Source organism: Mustela nigripes, chromosome 1, assembly GCF_022355385.1.
Source record: "Mustela nigripes isolate SB6536 chromosome 1, MUSNIG.SB6536, whole genome shotgun sequence".
In the NCBI taxonomy this organism is placed as follows: domain Eukaryota; kingdom Metazoa; phylum Chordata; class Mammalia; order Carnivora; family Mustelidae; genus Mustela; species Mustela nigripes.
Window position 1 is genome coordinate 11,974,681 of NC_081557.1, and position 17,701 is coordinate 11,992,381.

At 38.3% G+C, this 17,701-nt stretch overlaps 2 protein-coding genes across 6 annotated transcripts in view; one reads left to right on the forward strand and one right to left on the reverse strand.

The window, feature by feature from the left end:
- Positions 1 to 16,226, reverse strand: part of ZFP91 (ZFP91 zinc finger protein, atypical E3 ubiquitin ligase) — a 46,039-nt gene extending 29,813 nt beyond the window's left edge. For both annotated transcript variants that reach the window (XM_059405017.1, XM_059405009.1), the window contains exons 1-2: positions 15,793 to 16,226; positions 10,819 to 10,847 (exon numbers count right to left, since the gene is read on the reverse strand). In XM_059405017.1, the coding sequence (XP_059261000.1) occupies positions 10,819 to 10,847; positions 15,793 to 16,145 (382 nt within the window). In that variant the 5' untranslated portion in view covers positions 16,146 to 16,226. The remainder of the gene's footprint in view (positions 1 to 10,818; positions 10,848 to 15,792) is intronic.
- Positions 16,227 to 17,166: 940 nt separating this feature from the next.
- LPXN (leupaxin) overlaps positions 17,167 to 17,701 on the forward strand; it is a 36,966-nt gene continuing 36,431 nt past the window's right edge. For 2 of the 4 annotated variants that reach the window (XM_059405029.1, XM_059405031.1), the window contains exon 1: positions 17,167 to 17,292. The gene's annotated coding sequence lies outside the window, so the exon portion shown is untranslated. Of the gene's footprint in view, positions 17,384 to 17,701 lie in introns of all 4 variants that reach the window. The other 2 variants (XM_059405028.1, XM_059405030.1) reach the window with 2 other exon arrangements.

Consider the following 17,701-nt stretch of genomic DNA (forward strand, 5'->3'; position numbering starts at 1 on the left):
TGTTGAGCATCTTTTCATGTGTCTGTTAGTCATCTGGAGGTCTTCTTTGGAGAAATGTCTACTCATGTTTTCTGCCCATTTTTGTAAACTGGATTTTTTTGGTGTTGGGTTATAATTTTTTATATATTTTGGATACTAAAACTTTATTGAGTATGTCATTTGCAAGTATCTTTTCCCATTCAGTAGACTATTTGTTGATTGTTTTCTTTGCTGCACAGAAGCATTTATTTTGATATAGTCCCAAGAGTTTATTTTTGCTTTTGTTTCCCCTTAGGAGACAAAAAAAAAAAAAGTTGCTATGGCCAATATCAGAAAAATTGATGCCTATGTTCTTTTCTAAAATTTTTATGGTTTCAGGTCTCACATTTAGGTCTTTAGTTCAAGTTTATTTTTGTATATGGCATAATAAAATGGTCCAGTTTCATTCTTTTGCATGTAGCTATCCCAGTTTTCCCAACATCATTTATTAAAGGGACTGTCTTTTTCCCATTATATATTCTTGCCTCCTTTATCAAAGACAAATTGGCCAGAAAATCATGGATCTATTTCTGGGCTCTCCATTCTATTCACTGATATATGTGTCTATTTTGTGCCAGTACCATACTGCTTTATTATAGCTTTGTAGTATAGCTTGAAATCAGGGATTGTTTTACCTCCAGTTTTGTTCTTTTCCAAGATTGCTTTAGCTACTCAGGGTCTTTTGTGGCTCCCCACACATTTTGGGATTATTTGTTCTAGTTTTGTAAAAAATAAATAAAATAAATGCTGTTGGTGTTCTGATAGGGACTACATTAAATCTGTAGACTGCTTTTGGCTGTATGAGACATTTTAACAGTATTTGTTCTCCCAATCCATCAGCATGAAATATCTTTCCACTTATTTGTGTCATGTCAATTTATTTCATCAATGTGTTAATAGTTTTCAGAGTATAGTCAAGTCAAGGAGTAAAGTAAAGTTTACTCCTGGTATTTTATTATTTTTGGTGCAACTAGTAAATGGGACTATTTTCTTAATTTCTCTTTCTGCTACTTTATTATTAGTGTCTAGAAATCCAATGGATTTCTCTATGTTGATTTTATATCACAGGACCTTACTGAATTCATTTATCAGTTCTAACAGCTTTTTGGTGCAGTCTTTAGGGCTTTTAGTATCTGCACATAGTGACAGTTTCACTTTTTCCTTACAAATTTGGGTATCTTTTATTTCTTTTTCTTCTCTGAGTGCTGTGGTTAGGACTTCCAGTACTATGTTAAACAAAAGTGTTAAGAGTAGACATGCTTGTCTTGTTCCTGATCTTAAAAGTGCTCAGTTTTTCACAAATGAATATGATGTTAGTTGGGGGGGGGTTTCATATATGACCTTTATTCTGTTGGTTTGTTCCCCCTAAACTTTCTTTGTTGAGGGTTTTTCTCATGAATATTGTACTTTGTCACATGCTTTTCCTGCACCTATTGATATGATCATGTTTTTATCCCTTCCCTTACTGATGTGATAGATCATGCTGATTGCTTTGCAAATACTGTGCCAGCTTTGTGTGCAAGGGGGAAAAATCCTACTTCATTGTGGTGAATATTTTTTAAATGTACTGATGGATTCAGTTTGCTAGTATTTTGTTGAGGAATTTTGCATCTATGTTCACCAGATATATTGGCCTGTAGTTCTCTTTTTTTGGTAGTGTCTTTTTCTGGTATTGGTATCAAGGTATTGCTGGCCTCAGAGAATGAATTTGGAAGCTTCCCCTCCTCTTCCAGTTTTTGGAATAGTTGAAGAAGAATAGGTATTAACTGTTCCTTAAATGTTCAGTAGAATTCACCTGTGAGGCCCTCTGGTTCTGGACTTTTGCTTGTTGGGAGTTTGTTGATTACTGATTCAATTCCATTGCTGGTAATCAGTCTGTTTAAATGTTCTATTTTTTCTTGATTCAGTTTTGGGAGGTTGTATGTTTCTAGGAATTTATTCATTTCTTAATAGGCGGTCCAATTTTTTGGCATTTAATTTTTCATAATATTCTCTTATAAATCTTTTGTATTTTTTTTTAAGTAGGCTCTATCCAATGTGGAGCCCAATATGGGGCCTGAACCAATGACGCTGAGAACAGATCTGAACTAAAATCAAGTTAAACAGACTGACAGACAAGTTAAACAGACAAGTTAGACAGACTGAGCCACCCAGGTGCCCCAGTCCTTTGTATTTCTGTGGTGTCGGTTTTGTTTCTCCTCTTTCATTTCTAATTTTGAGTCCTCACTCTCCTTTTTAAATGAGTCTGGATAAAAGTTTACCAATTTTGTTGATTTATTTTTATTTTTTATTAATTTTATTTATTTTAGAGACAACATGTGTGCACACATGTGTGAGCAGGGGAAGGGGCAGAAGGAGAGAGAGAATCACTAGCAGACATTCTGCTGAGTGCTGAACTGGAAGCCAAATGCAGGACTTGATCTTACAACCCTAAGATCATGACCTGAGCCAAAATCATGAGTCAGATCCTTAGCCAACTGAATCACCCAGATGCACCTAATTTTGTTGACTTTTCAAAGAACAAGCTCCTAGTTTCTATTTTTGTCTATGTCTACTCTGCTCTTTATTTTTTCCTTCCTACTGCTGGGTTTGGGTTTTGCTTGTTCTTTTTCTAATTCTTTAGGTGTAAGGTTGAGTTGTTTATTTGAGATTTTTTTTTGCTTCTTGGGACAGGCCTGTATTGCTATAAATTTCCTATTAGAAGAGAATTTCGAGGATGTTTTCTGAACTGGTTCTGGGATTTCTGAAATTGTTTTTTTGATTAGATTTAAAGGCACTAATGACTCTATTTTTCAGTACTAAAGAGAACACTGAATGTCAACTGCATGATATAGCAATAAAAATAGGTAAAAAAAAAAAAAAATCACCAATGCGTACTCCTGATCAAATACTTACTAAATAAGAGACAAAGTTCTGGTTATCATGTATTCGCTACTTTAAAATATTTCAAGCTGATTAAGATGAAATTGGCTGGCTGCTTCTAAATGCACTGGACAAAGTTGAGAAACACAGGCATGTGCTGAGGGACTCAATTCCAAGCTGAAGCATCACATAAATGACCTGAACGTTTCCATGCCTGTCCTGAAAGAAATCCCTTCTTCCTACAGCTGTAGACCTGAGACTGCTGGAAACCAAACCAGACTCTCACCAAGGACGATGTGGGTACAGGCACTGCGGAGTGCCATCTGCTAACAGCAGAGACCAGCAAGAAGTCCCTGCTATAGTACCATCCCCCAGTATCATCAGCCAGCTCCCTAATGGCAGGTTCCATTCCACTATGGAAATGGCAATAAATCAACACCCTGGATATGGATTTGCCTTCCCTGCATACAGTGCTTCTGTAAAAAAATACCATTTATGGACTTACAGAATGCCTTATCCCAGTCATGGTTTTCCACACAGCATTTCTTCTGAACAAGGAACTCACTTCTCAGCAAATGAAATGCAGCAATGGACCCATGCTCATGGAATTCACTGGTCTTACCATGTGCCCCACCATCCTAAAGTGGCTGGCTTGACAGAATAGTGGAATGACAGTAACAACATTGTTGAGATTGTGGAGAAACAGAAATCCTCATCGATCACTAGGGAACACAAATGTCACAGCCACTATGCAAAACTCTTTGCCAATCTCTTTAGCATACATTTACCATATACAATCTAGAAATTTCCCTCACAGATATCTACCCGAAAGAAATAAAAACATCCATTCACACAAAAGCTTGCCCATGAATATTCACACTATCATTATTCATGATGGCTAAAAAGTAGATTAACTGAGGGACAAATCAAATGGAGTATTTCCATACACAGAAATACCACACAAAGGAATGAAATATTGATACGTGCCACAACATAAATTAACCTCAAAATTATGCAAAGTGAAAGCCAGACACAAAAAACAAAAAAACACATACTCTATGTACAAGTCCGTTTATAAAATGCCCAGAGAAGGAAAACCTATATGGACAGCATTACACACTTGAAATGGGTGTATTTCATGATATGAAAATTATGTCTCAATAAAATATTAATAACATATGCAACACATCACTAGTCATAAAGGCCAATAACTAAAAGCTACCCAAATACTAACCAACAGTAAAATGAATAAATCATTTTATTCCACACTGGCCTACAACAATGAAAATGAACAATCTCTAAAAACACAACCTACAGAAACCTCACATAATGCTGAGCAAAGAAGGCCTTCCTAAGAGTACATACTCTACTTTTCTATATATGTAGGATCCAAAAAAAGGCAAAAGAGATTTGTGCTGTTCAAAGTCAGAATGCTGGTTATACTTGGGGGTGGTCGATCAGGTTCTATTTCTTGAGCTGGCTAATGATTACATAACTGAGCTTGCCTTGTGACTATTCGCAAAGCTGTAGATTTATGACAAGTATACTTCTGCATATGAATCATGTTATCTTAAAAGACTTTCAAAAATATCACCTGTAATCCTAGAAAAAATACTGAGAAGTGTTAAAGTGATTAAAGTGATTAAAGTGACCTTTAATCAAGTAAGGGTTAAACAAATTATAGGATATGCATGTAATAGTAGCCGGGGTTGGGTACCCACCAAGTATCTGTTTTATCCCTTCCTCTTTCCTTAAACAATCAACCCCACTCTTAAAAACATGGTGGGGTTCCTGACCAGTGCAAGCTTAAGGCTTTCAAAGTGCAGTTTGTCAACTCCTTCAAGAAGTTTGCAAGAGCAAAACTCTCCAAAAACAAACAAACCAAACAAATGTACTGGAATTTTTATTTGGATTAGATTTCATGTGTAGATCAAAATGGGGAGAAATGACATCTTAACAATATCAAGCCCTCAAACCCATGATGGTACATCATTTGTTCCATTTACTTAAGTAAAGTAAGTCTTCAATGTCACTCAACAGTGTTTTGTACTTTCAGGTCTTGTGAGATTTATCCCTAAGCAATTCATATTTTTTATACTACTTAAATGGTATAATTTGTTCATTTTATAATTTCAATGTTTTGTTGAAATATATTTTGTTTGAAATATATTTGTTACTAATATGTAGAAATACAACTGATTTTTTGGTATGTTCATCTTGTATCATGTGAGGCGGCATCAAAACACCTTGCAGCTTTTGCCTTCAACCTTTTTGGAACACTGCTTGGAGACTACCATGACATGAAAATGTCTACACTGAAAGACCAATGAGAAGAGGGAAGAGCCCAACTGAGAAATAACAAATTTTTGTATTTTAAACCACTGAGTTTTTGGACAGTTGTTATAAATCAACAGATACCTGACAAAATTTAGGGAGAGTCACAGTAAAGAAAATAGGGTTTAGAAATTCTAAAAGAGACAAGTCACAAGCAGAATCAGCCAATAAGAAGCTAGGATACAAGCTGGGAGCTTAACTGGGATCAAAGCAGATCATGTACAGGCAGAAGATACAACCACAGTTACCTCTAAGACAATTACTTGTACTGAATCTAAAGGGGTCTTTGCCTTTGCCTTGATGTAGTTAGATCAATCTGGCTAGTTTTAATTCAGAGAAGCTTGATCCTTCTTGGACTTAAAAGGTCAAGGGGCATGACAGCAGAGCTAATTCCTTTTTGTCAGAGGTTCTTGTTCACTCCTGCTTCAGTTTACTTCCATCAGGGCGTTCTGCTGCACTTCTCAAGTGGTTATGGCAGGAATTGGATCTCAGTATAAAATAATTACTATATATTACAAAATAAACTTAAAATGGTTGTCTGAGATGGTTTCTATATAAGTGGAATCAAAATAGGTGAACTGTTACAGAATTCTTTCTATGTAAGGGACAGAAAGACTCATTTACCTGAATCATAAAATATCCGAAAGTACTTTCTAAGCCCATATCACAATCCACATGTATGTGAGGTATGTCTGTACTTCTAGAAAACTAGAATGGAGTGGAAGAACCACAGGAAGCCAAGATATTTGAACTAAAAATGGTTTGAAGCACATGGGGCATTCCCAACAAGGAATGAGATGTCTGAGTAGATCATTCTCATACTGAGAGATATAACACAGTTCCTGTTACCTTAAGAAAAGGCCTAGAAAGCAGGACAGACAAAATGCTATACATACTGTCAGCCATTTGAGACATGAAAATTATCCTAAGAGTCAGAAACTCCAGTTTCTGAAACCTGATCAGGTGTATTTCTATAATTAGCTATTATTTGTTTCCCACAAATAATTAGTAAAGTCCATTTTGAAATATTCCAATATCAGCAGTATTAAGAAGTTAAGGAAAATAAGGCTCTCTTTTTTAAACTTTTTTTTTTTAAAGATTTTATTTATTTATTTGTCAGAGAGAGAGCGAGCGAGAGTGAGCATAGACAGACAGAGTGGAAGACAGAGTCAGAGGGAGAAGCAGGTTCCCTGCGGAGCAAGGAGCCTGATGTGGGACTGGATCCCAGGACGCTGAGATCATGACCTGAGCCGAAGGCAGCTGCTTAACCAACTGAGCCACCCAGGCGTCCCTCTTTTTTAAACTTTTATTTAAGCCATTTCAGAAGAGTATGAATTTGTGAAGAATGCTTCCGTTAAAAGTGATCGTACACTGAGAGTTAAGACTAAAACTAAGTATATGCCTATTTTAACTTAATGAATCTCCTTCCAGAACACTTCTATTCAAAACCAGTAAGACTTTAGTTTAACTAGGGAAACCAGGTTATCGCCAAGGAGACTCAAAATCTTTCAAGAAAGAATTGTGAAGACAATGTCCTGAGTAACTTCTCAGATCACCCTTTTGTACAAAAACTAAATGGTAAAAATTATAAATTAGATTTTTCTCAACGGAGTGGAAAAAACCGGTGGGAATGACTGTTCTATTATTTAAGAATAACAAAAATGTTGTTTAAGAGTACTGGAAATGACAGGGTAAGAAATAATCCAAGGTATTCTAAAATAGGAAAAATTACTCTGATGAAATAAAAACTATAATTGCTAAAAGTAAATAAATTTCAATTTTTTAAAGGAAGAGAGGTGCCTGGGTGGCTCAGTCGGTTGGGTGTCTGCCTCCGGCTCAGGTAATGATCTCAGGGTCTTGGGGCTAACAGGCTCCCTGCTCAGCAGAGAGTCTTGATTCTACCCCTGCTCCTGCCCCTCTCCCTAGTCATGCTCTCTCTTTCAAATAAATAAAATCTTTAAAAAAAAAAGGAACACAGAGCTATTATCTATAAATTAGATCAATGAGAACACAAACTGAGGATGTGATCCAGGAAAGAATTATCAAAACAAGCTAATATTTTAATAGTAATTCCAGGAAATATGTTGATTATAAACTAAATAAGCCAAATAGTCAAAGCTCTAAAGAAGCTAAGTAAATTCCCAGATCTATTATGAACTTATTTGCTGACTCCATCAAGGCAATCTTACTACCCCATCCATAACAAGAGTAACTAAAAATAGTAAAATGATTTTAAATAAAAGGTGAGACCCAGAGTTTAATACAATCAAATTTTCAAACACCCAGTACTTCAAAATATTTTCTAAAAATTCTAATTTTATGAACTATCCATTAAAAGAGGGGGGGCTATCTTACAGTCAATTAAGTTATTGTGGAATTTATATTGCCTTTTTAAAAAAATGATTTTATTTATTTATTTGTTAGAGACATCAAGTGTGCACAAGCAGGGGAGTGGCAAGCAGAGGCAGAGGGAGAAGCAGGCTTCCACTGAGCAAGGAACCCTATGTGGGACTTGATCCCTGGACCCTCGGATCATGACCCGAGCCAAAAGTAGACGCTTAACCACTGAGCCACCCAGATGTCCCAGTATTTATGCTACTTATCACTCACAATCAAAATCTCTTCTTGAGAGGTCCTGCAACAAATAAACTAGCACACTGACGACTCAAGCACCTACCACATTTGACTCTAATACTCACTATTCCACGAAACATGTGAAACTCACTCTAATAAACATTAAGATATTATAGTCTCCCTTTTTAAATAAGGATTTATCTTGTACAGTTTCAGGTGGAGGTTTGAAAGTGAAAGAAAATTAGTGGATAAAGTAATACTAGAGTAACTAATAAACTACATTGAGGCAAACTATCGCTATACTTCATCACCATAAAAGTAGTACTGGTTGAAACCAGAGAACAGAAGGAAAACATAAAACCAAGTTAAAAGAACCCTGCCAGGCTCCATGCCTCAAAATTTCTAACACTCTTGGAAGCTCCACTATGATGACGATAATCCTCTGGCAGTGGTAAACTAAGCTTTCAAGTTTCAAGTTTTGCCCTTTTTGCTTCTTCTGTGTGGGATGCTCTTCATCTGGCTATCGTGTATTCAGGTCTCAGCTCAAATGTCGCCTTCTCAAAAGAAGTCTTCCCTTAACATCTTAACTTCATCAAACACTGTATCACATTATTTTAATCAGTTCAGTGGTGCTGGACACATAGTGGGATGTTCAACAATTACTTATTCAATAAATTAATAAATTATATGAGTATATGGATGAATAAACACTATTTTTGCAAATTTCCACTTGTTTTTATATTTACCCATCAGGATTAAATAAATACAGCAAGAACAGGGACCACTATTATTTCAGTGTGAAGAATGAACATGCCATTTTGCAACTTAATAATTCTAAAACAATAGTGAGTTTTTTCTGTGTGTGCAAACTATCTGTTCAAACATGCCAAAGGTTGTTATTTTTGACAGAAGGAAAGTATGTAATTTCAAGTCGTTTGAAGTAAATAAGAACAATTCTGAAAACATAACAAAAATCCTGAAAACATCTTATCAATATCCATAAAACAGAGAGCTAGCTGTACCTCTACAAAATATCAAAACCTATTCAGTTTTGAAAAAAACCTCAACCTCTGAAACAAGTACAAGTTACTTCAGCTAAAATTCAGCAGACTTAACATGAAAACTATTCCTGAGTAGCAGAACAACTTTCTGAGAAGTGACAAGAAAAAGGAAGAGCTGAGGTGAATTCTAAATATTAAAGAGCGCAGGGAAATGTGACCATCACAGCCTCCATTTCTTTATTCCCTGATGTAGTTGTTTCAATGTATGTGGTCCCTATACATACTGAACAGCTACCATAAGAGCTGAAGAGATGAAGACGGGAGATGAAGATGAACCAATAGAGATGAAAATGGGAGCCACAGAGTACTTTTTCAAGATTTTACAAACAGCTACCTTCTACTGCATGTTCACTGGATTCCGGGTAGTGAATTATTTGCAATAAGAGGCAGAACTTGAATTCAAACCCTGAGTCTAACTCCAGATCCAGAGCATTTAACAAAGTGAATTAGAACGGGACTGATGTTGAGACTGACATTACCCAGAATGCAGTTTTAATCTTGCCACAGCTGCACAACTACGTAACAAGCCAACTTTTCTGGTTTAAGTAATCTACACAAAGAGCAATTAGTTTATCTCCAACAGGAATTTGAAATTTCTACCACATCCTCAAAGCTCTCCTCAAAGCAACCCAAATAATTCCTTTATACATACTCTTTAGACACAAAAGTAATTTTAGCTGGATAAAGGCAGGTATGGAGGTTTTGTCCTTTGTTTTAACAGAAACTGCTGTGGTACTTGATTGCACCTGTCTCTACATTTCCATCACATCATAACATTTCAAAATGATCTCTAAATAAGGAGCACAAGACCTTCCATTATTGGCAGACATATCCTATCTTTCAAGCAACAGCAGCCAAAACCACCAAGAATTTACTAGACAAATTAGTCAGGCAAAGTTTTGTCACAGAAAAAATTTGCCTAGAACAAATACTTCTGCCTAGTAAACTATGAAATACCAGCCTCAGATTCTAAAATTCAGAGGACAAAGAAACCTGATCACTGATAGCTAATTATTTACAAAGCAGCCACCAATTCAAGTTATTGGTTCCTAACCACAGTATCATTCTTCTAAGTAGCATAAAATCCAGGTTTTAAACTTGCCTTATACGTATTATATATTACATATTCTCAAAGCATTCTTTGTGAAGGAAAAATCTTAATTTTTTAATTTATAAACACATGCACATATACAATAAACTGGCCAACCCTTGGTTATTAAATAGATTTCTGTCAGACATAAGAAATGAAATATGCTTAGGAGTTTATCTACTCAAGTTTTAAGTAGGATGTTGTATATTTGAATTTAACATCAAGAAATACAGCCAATAACTACATATACGAATATATTTTATATGAATAATGAATGAGGTCCAGCATATTAGGGGCAATTTTAATAACTCCAATCTGCAAAGCCAGAATGAAATCTTTTTGAGGAAGTGATTTAAAAGAAAAATTCGGACATTAGTTTTCCTTTATAATCCAGATAAGCAGAAGACTACATTTAATATATATATTTGGTTTGGTGAAAAACAACCAAATGATCCCATTTAATTATTCACCAGGCTGAAATCTTAGAACACTTTTCTTTCCGCATTATTCAAACTGCATTTATAATTCGAGTCTCTACCAGTACCAAGATTTTGTCTAAGCTTTACTCTGTGTTATGTATAATTTTTCTTCTAGTTACTTTATTACAAATGCAAACAGCTAAAAACAAATTATAATAAAGTGACATTAAATAATCTGATTTCCCATCACTAGGTTTCCAAATAATGCCAAATGTTTCACTAGCCCAAACCTATTAGCTACACAGGTTCTAACTACTCCAATTATTTTATTTTACTAAATGAAGGTCACTTTAAAATGGGAAGATCTGAATTATCAGGCTGAAGATTATTCTATTTTCTATCCGATCATAGAATCATCAGTGTTAATATATATGACAGAGTAAAAATGACCAAGTCTTACCTTTGTCAGTTGTTACTTTGTCTACACATCTGAAAGAAATGAGAATCAAATATTAAATGAACAATCTTGTATACATTCCTAAAACACAGATATTTATCTTTCAGGTTCATTTTCAGAGTGATGCAGAACACATCTAGAGTAGTGTGGTCAATAGAACTTTCTGCAGTGATGAAAATATTCTATATCTGCACTGTCAAATAGGGTAGTCATGTGTGGCTACTGAGTGCTTGAAACAGCTTGTTTGTAATTGAGGATTGTGAATTTTTAATTTTAATTAATGTAAATTTAAACAGATATCATGCAGCTATCCAATCTGTTAGCATACAGCTAGAGTAGCACTCAAAAAGTTTTTAACTGCAAAAAAAAAAAAAAGTAATACAAAGAAAATATTGTTGATTTTGTTTTATTAAGTGGGTTATATAAGAAAGTGTCCTTGTCTTACCAACTGCAGTAACTAGGGGTGAAATAATGTTTGAGATTTTCTCTAAAATACTTCAGGAAAAAAAAGAGGGACAGAGAGATAAAGGTAATTAAGCATGGCAAAATCTTGAGAACTGCTAAATCTAGTGGTAAATACTGGGAATGGGCATTTCATTGTACTTTTTTTTTTGTATGTGTATACTTGACAATTTTCATAATAATAAAAATTCAATGAACCTAACAGAAAACCCTGAATTATTCATTTACTATACCCCAGTCAAAAACCATTTCTACAAAGGCAAAAGACTGGACCTCAGAAATTAATATAACTTGTACTTTACAAATCAGGAACAGTAAAGACTCTAATGTCTTATAGACTGTTAAAAAATGTTGTCATGTTTTTAATTTGGTAACATTTCTTTCATTCATAACTGTTAAGCACAGTATAACGAACCTCTACCCTGGAGCCATTACCCAGATTCAAAAGTCCACAGGTCCTGGATCTTTACTATAAAGATGACACATGGTATCTTGAGCTGGTACAAGGCTTTTTGGTTTTTGTTTTTTGTTTTATTTTTTATTTTGTTTTATTTTTTATTTTATTTTTTATTTTTTAAAAGTAAACTTGATGTAAATGAGGACTGTTACGTTACAGAATAGCCAAATAAATACAGATGTAATGTAATACAAATTCTGTTCTCTTTAGAAAGAACAGCTGTCATTTTCTCATCCCACTTTCTTAAACTCTGGATATTACTTTATTTTAAATTATATCATTAATGTCCAATTAATAATTAACACAAGACAACCGATCATCCTAATTCTAAAGAATAGTACAGATGTAATACCTAAATACAGAAACATTATACAATAAACTTCCCTCCAAACACCGTTTGGAATGGGAAGATGTTTCTATTACCATACTGATTTCCTTGGGAGGAAAACTTAAGAATTTTAAACTTATAGAACCGGAGCTTTCTCCAAAGAGCCACAAAAGCTCTTTCAATTCAGAATATTATGGCCTCTTCATCCTCACTATCCATGATGTTCACGTTTTCCTTACAAAATGATATACCAAGAAAATGTCGCTCGAAGGTCTACTACTATTTTACTTTAAGCAAGAAAACGAAACAAAAATGGAATTCCATATCCCAGAAAATAAAGCAGTATTTGTTTCATTTGGAACCCACCTGAACCTGTAGGAAAACCTCTAATAATACGCAGTGATAGCCAATAGGGCTACTCAATAGCTAAATCGTTAAGTTTAAAAAAGTATTTATTGAAGTTCTACATGAAATGCATTGGCTAGGAAATGCAGAGGACTCATCACAGTAGAATGAAAAGAAGCCTTTTTGCGATTTAACCTAGTCTTAGTTTAACTATGTTTCCATATTAGTAGAAAACATGGGTGTTTTAACTTTATGAATCAGAAAAATTGGTATTTTATATATTTAAAATTAGACATGCATATAAACATCTGCATTTAAAATATAAGAATCTGAACTCTGGAGTTTATGGACCAAAATACAGCAAATGATGAGCCTAATTCGTAAGTAGTACTGACGTATATAACCTTTCTTCAAATTTGGTTTATCTTTCCTTTTAACTGGCTTTACGTTTGATTTTAAAACGATTTTAGCATTTAACTTTATGAATTCCTCTTGAGCAAATTCACTAATTATTTCCTTTCACAAGGATTTCCTGCTCTTTTCATTAACCCTTGAATGTTTCAAAGCAAATAAAAATGCTCTTATAAACATAAATTTATATAAAACTGTAACCTAATTATCATTTATACACACTTATGCTTGTAACAAATCCTAAATTACCAGTTATAGATGAAGATACCGATTTAAAGAGCTTAAGTGACTTGCCTGAGGTCACTTACTGAGCAGCGGAAAGCTGAGAACACAAACTTTAACTATATAGTCCAATATTTTCTCTACTGCACTACTTTGCCTTCTAGCAGAAAAAGAGGTTTCAATCAATCCAAATCTTTGTATTTATTGACCTTTTAATACTACTGTATTTTGCTGTCTCTTCAATCAAGAGAAACACATGTAGGAGAAAACAGCTATTAGAATTTATAGGAGGAAATGGTGGGACATGGTGAAAGAACCTGAACAGAAGGGGTAATTAAGATACCTCACATGTTAGGATAAAAGAGGTCAGAAGGTACTTGACCAGGATTCAGTAAATTGATACTCAAAATCTCACGAAATGTCTTGAAGGATTAATTAAATTTCTCAATTAGTTTTAAAGTTTATCACTTTGAAAATCTATAAACCACACGTACGCCTGACAAACCTCCACTAATCGATGCATCTTCCCCCCCATACTGCGAGGTCTTGAAGACAAGGGCCATGTCTCATTTACCTTTATAAAGCCTATCTCAGCATAGAACCAGGCCCAGGTACTGCTCAATTATGATTTACCTAGCTGAAATGCTTTAGAACTCCTTTGATTTCCAAGGCATGCAGTAAATTAAAAACACATAACAAATAAATTATTACTATGAAAATTTATTTTAACAATCTGATCAAAACTGTGCAACAAAATACGTAATTAGGAGACCTTCCGGAGGCTAAGAGAAGGTAAAAGAACACTACTATCTTTTATGATAGTGGATGTGAGAGGGAGGGACACTAAGAATTAAGACTATCTTTCTCCCCACAGGGAATAACATGAAGAAAAAACTGAAGGGATTTAATTAAGTCATCTTCACCCAACTTCAACTGTTTTTTTATATTGTAGAAATAAAAAGACCCATAAGTACTTTTTGCCAAGAGTTAGTGAAGAAAACAAACAATGAGATGAAAAAAAATATTGCACTAGCTTATTTTAAGGTATCATTTCTGTAAGTAAAACTGGTAGTGGTAAAACAGTGGGAGGGAAATGCAGCAAGGAAATCTAGGTGTATTTTACTCTCAAATGGGTAGGTAAGGATGGAAGGGCATTTAAGAAATACATTATTAAATTATTAGCCACCTATGGCAACAGAAATAAAAGAAAAAAAGAAAAAGAAAAAAAAACCACAACAATTTTGCAGCGTTTACATGAGAATCACTACACACCACTTATACCTCTATCATTCCATCACAACTCAAAACAGTAATTTTAAACAAATATTGTATGTACTATGTACCAGGCTTTGTGTCACATGCTATACTTTCACTATCTCATAAGGATTAACATTATTTCCTACAGATGGTGGAACTAAAGCATACACGGTTTAACAAATTCATTCAAGACATTTAATTCAAGTAAGGGTAATGACAGCTCTTTTCAAACTGGTAAAATGAAATACAGAATCTTAAAATTTTTGTGACTGTGAAATTCATCTAAGCAATTAGAATCCTAATTGCAGCCAAGTAATTTGTAAGTTCAGATCTTTGTTGTCCAAAGAACTGTAGTTACACAATAAATTCTCTAAATTATGTTAATTTAAATAATAATTCAAAAATTTGAAGCAGATCTAATACTACAACATGACACCTTTTAATTTTTCTTTCTGAGAAGCTTCTAAGGCAAGCAAACAAGTCACAGACTTAATTCTTTCTTTTGGAGGAGGTGTGTTTCAAGTTTTAAATTTGGTAATCTTGCCATAATCTCTCTGGGAGGGGGGCACTTAAAACTCTAATTCCCCCCCACTTTAATTTCCCTTTTTATCAACTTTTTTCACTTGAAAGTCAAAAGACACAAATGTTTTCAATTAACGAATTCAATGACTAATATGATTAACTTCTACAATTTACAGACACATGCACTTCAGTATTTTCAACATAGGAACATTTTAATACTAACAATTTAAAATTTAAAACTGTACGTTCCTGGTCCCTCCACTGTCTTTCGATAATAAGGTAATCCCTTTCAGAGTAGTCTAAGGACGAAGTTCTTACACGAAAACATAAGCACAAGTAGACAAGCAAAAACTAAACAAAACAAAACAACACACGAAAAAATACCATGCTAGTCTCGAGTGAAAGACTGGCAGAGCCACGTTTTACCCTAAGTACCAGATGTGTAAAACAAGGGGAACGTGATGTGAAAATTTAGCAGAGTGGAAAAAGCTACATGAAGCTACCAGTACAACTACCTCTTGAGCTAATTAATGGGGGGGGGGGGGGGGGACGGACGGACACGCACACTTCTGAAGGCTAAGACTGTGCTGATTTCCTAATGGGGATGTGATGTAATACTGGAGAGCCGCCGAACGAGGCGGACAGGCTGACAAAGGGAGTGCAGATGCCAGAGTGCGGGCGAAGCCTGCGGCGGCAGGGCGGGGGGGGGGGGCACCACAGAGCAAAAGAGGTGTACCCCACAAAGGACGACTTCAGGGAGAGGGGAAGTGGCCCCACAGACCGAGGACACGGGGGGAGGGCCGAAGAGCGGCGGTGAGGCAGCTAGCAGGGGAGCGGCGTGACATCTGGCGTGCGAGCCGGCAGGGGGCAGAGCAGGCAGGATGTCACGTGGAGTGGGCGCTACGGGAGCCGAGAGGGTTGCGTGCGGACAGAGGGGGGTCTTTCCCACCGCCTGAAAGACTGCGTTACTCACAGGAGTCGCGGACTCTTCTTGCCCTGAGCTGGAGACGGAGGCTTCGCGGCCTGGGACTGCTGCCCTGGGGCGTCGGGAGGCCTGGCGCTGGGGCTGCTCCTCCGCCGGCGGGGATACTCGGCCTTCCTCCGGCGAGACACAGCGGCGGCGGCGGCGGCCGCCGCAGCGGCCCGGCCCCGGTCTCGACCTCCCCTCAGCACGCGGCTGCTAGTGGTCCCCGCAGGCGCCGCCGCCGCCGCCGCCGCAGGGTTATGTTGTTGGGGCTCCTCTGGAGCCGCCTTGGCCGCCGCCGCCTCTCCCCCTTCCTGGTCCTGCTGCTCCGGGGGTCTCGGCTCTTCCGTCTCCCCCGGCATCGGGGCTCGTCCGTCCCCCACCCCCTCGTCCCCGGCGGCGGAGGCGGGGGCGGCGGCAGCCGCGGCGCTGCTCCCCCCCCCCCCCTTTGCCCCCCGCGCGCCCCCCCCCCCCCCCCCCCGGCTCCCGGGGCGCCCCCCCCGCCCCCCGCCCCCCAGGGCCCGCTACCGCTGGCGGCGCGCGCGCGCCCGCCACAGACGTTCAGCAGACCAATCGGAGAGGAGGGACGGCTTCCTCGCCCTGCCCCTCGTGGTCTCTCACGCAGCGACGTCCCCGGTTCCCTCCCCCACCCCTTCCTTCAACCAATCAGGAAACGGCTCCAAGGGAGCGCGCGAGGTTTCCTTCCCCGCGCACCCGTTCTCACCGTTAAACGGCTGTGTCTCGCGACAATCCTAAAGTGACCTTCCTCCACCCCCACCCCCTGCGCCACGAGCTCAGCGCGCGCTGGGGGCAGTGGGAGGAGCAGGTCCCGCGAGGAGATTGGTGGGAGGAAAACGCACCTTTTCCCCCGCCTTGCTCGCACGCTGGACTAGCTGCGCGCGCACCTGCCTCCCTAAGGAGCCGCTAATGCCACAGGGCTCTTTCTATCCTTCTTCCTTAAGCCGCGGAAGGAGCCTTGGCGTTCTTCTGCCTCCACCCCGATCCCACTTTCCTGTGTGTGGCCTTTCTGTCCCCAGCGCCGCCAGGTCTTGCGGGAAGAAGGGGGAAAATTTTTGAGTTGTCGCTTCTCCTTTAAGAAAAAAAAACCCCGTCGACAGCCGGATGAAAGTCTCTGAAAAAATGGCGGCGGTAGAACAGAGGCGGGGTCGTGAGGGCAAGGATGGCCCGCCTCTTGGCGCATGCGCAGGGTTACCTTGTCAAAAGGCATCTTGGGAAATGAAGTCTCAAATATACTTTAAGAAAAAAAAAATGAGAAAGAAGGGGCGGAGAGGATGCTGGGAGGTTTTTGACTGATGCACGATGGGAAAGGTAGTTAATTTTTTCTGCAGCCGGCGTTTGCTTTTTCAGGGAGGTAGTGTTTCCGGGTTAGGCCGCGACACCCGCACAGATCCGAGCAGAAATGGCAAACCGGTTGCTGGTCGGGATCGCTTGGGATGGTTTTCCCGACTATTTCAGTTGGTGTTGGCGAAACCTTTCTTGCTTGGCCACGTCAGTAGCCCTTAGGTCGGGTTGGTTACTCCGCACCTCCTAGCGTTCATGCCTGCAGTATTCGCCTCGTCATTCTCTGACTCCCTAACCTGTGAGCTCCTGGGGGTCAGGGACTGAATCGGGATCTGTCAGGTGCTCGGGACGGAACACAAATCCCACCACTCACTTGGGTCTTAATAATTAAGTCTGGAAATTGTAAAGTGGCTGTTCTACCAAATGGTTTCGGTGCCAAGGAGCTGGCGTCGGCTGCTTAACTTGGCTGTGGTCTCTGGGCTGCGGGGAAAGAGGAAGGGGGAAGGGTTGTTAGCGTGATTCTGTGACCTATTCACAGAAACCGAAGGCCTCCTTCGTGCTCCCTGCCTCGAAGCCACTTGGCTTCTGTGGTTTTGAATGTTTCTGCTGCACAGGA